Below are 6,833 nucleotides of genomic sequence, written 5' to 3' on the forward strand. Positions count from 1 at the left end.
GAGTTCTACACCACCGTTCTCCTGTTCTTCACGGAGTTCTACACCACCATTCTCCTGTTCTTCACAGAGTTCTACACCACCATTCTCTCCCATCCCCATCATCCATCCCATGGAGCCAAAGATAATTCAAGAGGACAGTTTCTTTTTCTTTTCTTTTTCTTCCTTCCTTCCATCCTTCTTTCCTTCCTTCCTTCCTTCCTTCCTTCCTTCCTTTCTTTTTTCAAGACAGGGTTCCTCTGTACAGCCCTGGCTGTCCTGGAACTCACTTTGTAGACCAGACTGGCTTGGAACTCAATAGTTCTGCCTATCTCTGCCTCCTGGGTGCTGGGATTACAGGCGTGTGCCACCACCGCCGCACGAAGACAGTTTCTTCTACCTTTTTTTTATCCCCTCCCCCACCCCTGCCATTACTTCCACCATCATGCCAGCTCCCTCCCTGACACCAGTTCTCCACCAACTCCCCTGACCAAACAGCAGCAAATGTGCAACGGAAGGCCAGAGCAGCCAAAAAGACTCTGACCAGGGGCTGGGGTGCAGCTCAGTGGTAAGATGTTTGCCCATGACGCACAACGCTTGGGGTTCAATCCCGAGTACAGTAGCGAGCAAAACAGAAAGCAACCACCCCACATTTAAAAAAGCTCTTACCAAAAAGCCAACATTAGGGACAGAGCAAGACCTGGGTGAAATGAGGAGGAGGGATAGGAGGTAGCCTGGGAAACTCCAGGAGAATGGAGCAACCACATCCACCACCACCTTCCAATATATAACAGCAAGATAGGCTCCTTTCTCCAGGAAGCTGGGAGACACAGTAGAGAATGAGGCTGGGGTGGACTTTGGGAACTCTGGAATGGGTGGATGCTCTGTAGTACAACTGAACGTATATCTGCTCACACCTGCTCTTAAGTCTCTCTGCAAATACACACGTCCCTAACATACGCTTCTTATGCCAGCGCAGACATAGATCTCAACACACAAAGGTTCATTCACACCCAACATAAGCCTGTACATTTAACTGATATATATGCATACAAATATTTTGCATGTACATCTTATTCGGGAATATATATATATACATTCTTGGGCATCTAGCCACACATGCATACATAAACATACATGTTACACATAATGCATACAACTTCATCCATACATGCCTGTAAATACCTGCCTACATGTTAGCACACACACACTTATTACCTTCACTCATGCCTACCGATACTCATGTATGTACTTGTGCATACCACACACAGGCCTGCAAATATACACACTTGCGTACACCCTTAGCAGTGGTCCTGGTGCCCGCACGATGCTTCCCTCTGTTGGAGGCAGCGGATAAGTTCTTTTCGGTTGTCTAGGATGGTGTCGAAGCTCTCTTGCAGTCGGGCCTGCTGGTCAACCAACTGGTGCTGGAGAGCCCGGATCCACTGAAGCAGTGCCAAGCGACGGTACATTACCAAGTGCGCATGGTGCTTCTCCTTCTCCTGCTCCTTATAGCGCTCCTGAGCCTGCAGCTGCTGCACAGCCTGGGCCACAGAGGGCAGAAGGGGATCCAGAGGGCTTGGGCCTCGAGGAGTCCCACAGGTAGGCTCTGGACTGCTGCTGAGGCTGTCGATGCTCAGGGAACTGCTGGCATAGCCAATGTCCTCCAGAGGCGAGCACACGCTGCTGGCAACACTCAGCTTCTCAGGCTCAGCACCAGGGAGCTCTGCACCCTCGGGGGGACTGCGGACTCCCGCCTCAAGGAGCCCAGTGGCTTGGAAGACCTGGTTGTCAGAGGGTGACTCAGAGGAACTCCTCATCGGGAGGGGTTCCACTTTGCCTGGCATACCATGCCAATTCTTATTGGCATCCTTAGCATTCTCCGCAAAGTTGGAATTATTGTCTGGTTGGAGCTCGGGTTGACATATTCCAGGAGGCAGGCCCCCCAGGAACTGGGCCCCCTCTGCTAGACCTGGCTGAATGGCAGCGAACATCTGGTCTGTGAAGGGGAAGCAGAAGAATAAGTCACAGCAGGACATGGCAGAGAGGCAACCTGGCCCCAGTCACCACTTCATGGTTTCCTTCCCTCCTCTCTGATTATTTGGTGTGTCTTCCTCATAGGCTTTTCCTTTTTCCCTTTAGGGCTGACTGTCTCTCCATGCTACATACTCTCCCCAAGCCACTTCATTCTCTGTGGTAGCTTCAAGAACCAGCAAGTGTGAGTGACTTGCAGGTATTACCCTGCCCACACACAACCGCTATTCAACTTTGCAGTACCAAAGGTTCTTCAGATACTACCCATGCAAACAGCTCTCCTCTTCAGGGTCCTCCAGCAAGAGATCTACCAGATGCCTGGGAGCACCCTGAACTCTTACCCTCCTTCTTCACCACCCCCCCGCCACTGTCCACATTCTGACAATTCTTCCTCTTCCCTCTCATTTGGCTCTGGTCATTTTTTTTTTTTCCAGACGAATGTCACAGACTTTTCCCTGATCTTCCTCCAGTTAAAAATATAAATGCAGGGGCTGGAGAGATGGTTCAGCAGTTAAAAGTACTAGTAGCTCTTCCAGAGAACCCAGGTTCAAATCCCAGCACCCAGCTAGGATGGCTCACAACTGCCTGTAAAGCAACACCCTCTTCTGGCCTCTTTGGGCATCCACATGTGTGTGCACACACTTACACATACAATTTAAAAATTAAATGATGCCCAGTTAAATAACAACAAATAATACTTAGGAAAAAAAAAAGAACATATATCAACCTGGTGGTGGTGGCTCATGCCTTTAATCTCAGCACTTGGGAAGGAGGCAGAGGTAGATGGATATCTGTGAGTTGGAGGCCAGGCTGGTTTACAGAGCAAGTTCCAGGACAGCCAGGGATACTTATAGAAACAAACAAAAAACAAAATCTGTGTGTGTGTGTGTGTGTGTGTATGTATGTGTGGAGAGAGAGAGAGAGAGAGATGAGCGATCACATACATACACACACACATACACACACACACATACACACACATACACACACATACACACACATACACACACACACACACATTTAGCCAGGTAGGACAGCTCATACTTATAATCTCAGCACTCTGGAGGCTGAGGCAGGAGGGTTGCAAGTTCAAGGCCAGCCTGGGCCACATAGCAAAACTGTATCTCAATAAAACAAAATGACCCTTCTTGCAAAATGTGTATATTTGACTGGAAATGGCTTTGAATGCTGCCCCCCTAATTTCCTGTCAGACTGCTGCAGGCCTTGCTTTGCCTGGGCCCTCTCTGCACTGTTCCCACTCTGTCTCATCCCAGCAGCCCACCAGAGACCCCTCCCCAAGCACACCACTCTCCAGAGGCCCCCCAGGCACACCATTACCGACAGTGTTCATTTGGCCTTCAGTGTCCTGAAATTCTGATTTTGTGTTTAAAGTCTCCCTGTCTGAGCCAGAGAGACACTGCACCCTGCCCCAATATATACCAACTACATAGTAACTGTGACTCTGGCTCCCCACTGCCCTCCTGTACACCGTCCTCTCGAGGTGTGTCTCCTATCCCTGGCACACACTGTTGATGGCTAGCAAATGCCTAGCCAACTGGAACTGATTGTTTAAACGATCTTGTGATCCTTTTTAATCTGGCTCCTTGGCCAACACTAAGGAACGCCTTTATACAACCTCTTGTGCAGTGGTTCTCAACCCGTGGGTGGGTCGCGGTCCCTTGGGTTGGAAAAACCCTTTCGTAGCGGTCCCCGAAGACAATCGCAAAACACAGATATTTACATTACGATTCATAACAGTAGCAAAATTATTGTTATGAAGTAGCAATAAAAATAACTAAATGGATGGGGGTCACCACAGCAGGAGGAGCTGTATCAAAGGGTCGCAGCATTAGGAAGGTTCTAGCACGTACCCAGCAATAGCAGGTGTCGGTATTTACCTGCTGAGAGTGAGTGAGAGAAACTAGGGTGGGATTCCTGTTCTCAGGGGACAAAGTAAGGTAAGGGGACAAAGTAAGGGCAGCCGGAGGCTACTGTGGAGGACCCGGGGCTGCGTAGCTGATCTCAAGATCCTCCTCCACACTAAGGAGCCCCTCCCTCTGGAATCCACAACCACAAGCCTTTCCCTCCCCTCCCAGTGCGCAGTGCCCAGTTTGCTACGTCCTGAACCCTCCTCCCCTCCCTTCCCTCACAACAGCTTTTGAGTCTGAACTGATAAGAGGTTCTACTGACCACATTACCATGACTGGAAGAATCGAGAACTCCTTAATAAGGAATACTATAAAGTCAAGCAGCCAGTAGGGAGGTTCTCCCCCATAGGTGGTGGGGACCCCACACCCAGCAATGGGCAGAAGGGGACAGATGCTTCACCCTTTTAGCTCATGAGAAAAGGCCTGAAGCTCTTTCCTCGCCTCTATTTTAAAATTTTTCCTAAAAAGTCTGGCCGGGCTCACAAAGGCAGCTGGGATGAGGCAGACTGAGATTGGAACTAAAGATCCAGGTTCAGAGTCAGTGAAAGATAAGTCCAGACATCCCAGGATCTGGATTTCCCCCGAGCTAATCAATCCACAGTGTAGGTGGGGAGAGGGCGGTAGTAGGATGAGGACTGGCAGCCGAGACTGCACAGTGACCCTAATCTCTGTAGAGGCAGCTCCCCACCCCGCTCTCCCGCAGCGGGGCCCCAGGCCCTCCATCAGGGCCCGGACTCACGGCCTAGAAGCGCCGGCTCCTGCAAGGCTGGCTACGGTTCTTCCGGGGCCTGATCGCAGCGGGGTAGCGGGGGTGCTCGGCCTGCGCGTGCACGCGTCGTGGCGTGGCTGCGTGGTCCCGGCACCGCTTGCCCAGCCCGGCCCCGACCTGCAGAGCCCAGCGGCGTCTGCGTGGCTGGGCGGGGCGGTCTGACCCACGTGGGCCGATTCGGTTCTCCGCGCAGGAATTGCCTCCTCCTGCGGCTCGACCCGATCCTTCCAGGTCCGGTGTCATCTCATCACCACCCTGGCCGGCGCCTTGCTTCAGACAAGGCGACGATGTGCCTCCTTCCTGGGTTTCCCGGTTGGGAGTCGAGAGGCCGCAGTACGCGCCTGGTCCCGCTGCTGTCTTCACCCTGCCCCGCTCCTTTGATGTTTTGCACACACTTTTCTGCTATTAAAGTCCCCCTTCGTTTCCACTTGTAGTTTGGATCTTTGAGGACCCTTCTGAATCCTAGACTTGGTTATTCCCTCTTCTAGCCTGGAGGGAAGGGGACAGGGAGACGGACGACTTTTACATTTCTCATTGTACTGTGCCTATTTGATTAAATTCATTTAGTGAAAGCTATGTGGATTTTGTTGTTTTGCTTGTTTGTTGTTTTGAGACAGAGTCTCTTTATGTAGCCCTGGCTGTCCTGGAACTCACTATGTAGACCTGGCTGTCTTCCAATGTACAGAGAGATCTGCCTGCCTCTGCCTCTCCAGAACTGGGATTAATGGTGTTCATCACCATGCCTGGCTATGGTCTAAAGCAGAGGTTCTCAACCAGTGGGTCGCGACCAGTTAGGGAATCACCTAAGACACCACTACCTGGCTAAAGAGTTAATATTCTCTCCCTCTCTCTCTCTCTCTCTCTCTCTCTCTCTCTCTGTCTCTCTCTCTGTGTGTGTGTGTGTGTGTGTGTGTGTCTCCCTCTGTCTCTCTCTCTCTCTCTGCTGGGTACCGAACTCTGATCTTCGAAAAGAGCAGCAAACTTTCTTAACCTCAGCCATCTCTCCACCCACAAGGGACTCAATTTTCAACCAAATAACAGCAATTCCTGACCCAGTGATAAAGGCATCCTCTTGGTGTCAACTTGATTTCAGTTCACTATTCTGCAACCTACTGACCAAATGACTCAATAAATCACACCAGCAAATAAGGAGACAAAAGGGGAAATGGGAGAGATGGTGGCAATCACTGTTTTAGAACGACAAAGCAAGTTACGTGTGGTAGCACACATCTGTGATCCCAGCACTTGGAAGGCAGAGAGAGGCAGAAGGATTCCTGTGAGTTCAAAGCCAGCCCGGTCTTCACAGTGAGTTCCAGCAGAGGCTGCATAGACTCTGTGTCAAAATCCAAGCCAATCAGCCAAACAAACAAACTCAGGCCACTCCTTTGTATGTGTATATGTATGTGACAACCTCAAGCCCGTTTCTTCTTCAGGTGCTCTGAGGACTGACTGGGCTAGGGTTATGCAGTGTTCTCTCTATCCTGGAACTAGGAAGGGGGTGTAGCTTGGTGGTGGCTCACTGGCCTAGCACAAGGGCCTAGGTTCAAGGCCATAATGGAAAATAACCACTGTTTAGAAAAGCTCTTCCTTCAGGCTTCCAACTCTAACCACATGGCTCAAACTAGAGCCCAATGAATCTAAAGATGGGTATCCTGCTCCAGGTAAGTCATGGTTCTTCCTTTAGAGATGAAATTAAAAGGCAAAGTAGGGGCTGAAGAGATGGCTCAGCGGTTAAGAGCACTGACTGCTCTTCCTAGAGGTCCTGGGTTCAGTTCCCAATACTCACATGGCAGCTCCTACCTGTCTGTAACTGAACTTCAGTTCCAGGGGATCCAACACCCTCACACCAGAAACCACTCTCCTGCCATCAGGAACTCCTCAGGTCTCCTGCTCAGAGCAGCTGTAGGCACTCAGATCAGGGGAAAACAAGTTGTTTCAGGATCTGGGGGTTCACAACTCCCAACACTCCCTCATGATCTTTACCTCCCTTTGCTCATGTATTACCTCCTCCCTCTCTTCAATGGGATTTCTGGAGCTTGGCATGGTGGTTGGTTGCAGATTTCGTCATCTTGTTCTGTGAGTTGCTGGGTGAAGGCTCTATGATGTTAGTTGTGGTATTCACCAAT

The 6,833-nt window shown here is 50.5% G+C and overlaps 1 protein-coding gene across 1 annotated transcript; it reads right to left on the reverse strand.

Moving 5' to 3' along the window:
• Positions 1 to 290: 290 nt before the first annotated feature.
• On the reverse strand, positions 291 to 4,989 carry CUNH1orf216 (chromosome unknown C1orf216 homolog). Its single transcript, XM_041653169.1, has 2 exons — positions 4,678 to 4,989; positions 291 to 1,975 (listed from the first exon to the last, which is right to left on the reverse strand). The coding sequence occupies exon 2, from the start codon at positions 1,968 to 1,970 to the stop codon at positions 1,278 to 1,280; it is 693 nt and encodes a 230-aa protein (XP_041509103.1). The 5' UTR covers positions 1,971 to 1,975; positions 4,678 to 4,989; the 3' UTR covers positions 291 to 1,277.
• Between the last annotated feature and the right edge of the window lie 1,844 nt (positions 4,990 to 6,833).

This window comes from Microtus oregoni, unplaced genomic scaffold (genome assembly GCF_018167655.1).
Source record: "Microtus oregoni isolate MIOR12 unplaced genomic scaffold, Mior012 000005F_ref0000423, whole genome shotgun sequence".
Classification (NCBI taxonomy): domain Eukaryota; kingdom Metazoa; phylum Chordata; class Mammalia; order Rodentia; family Cricetidae; genus Microtus; species Microtus oregoni.

Coding starts and splice junctions, on each gene's coding strand:
- CUNH1orf216 (XM_041653169.1), bottom strand. CDS start 1,970: ATGTTCGCTGCCATTCAGCCAGGTCTAGCAGAGGGGGCCCAGTTCCTG.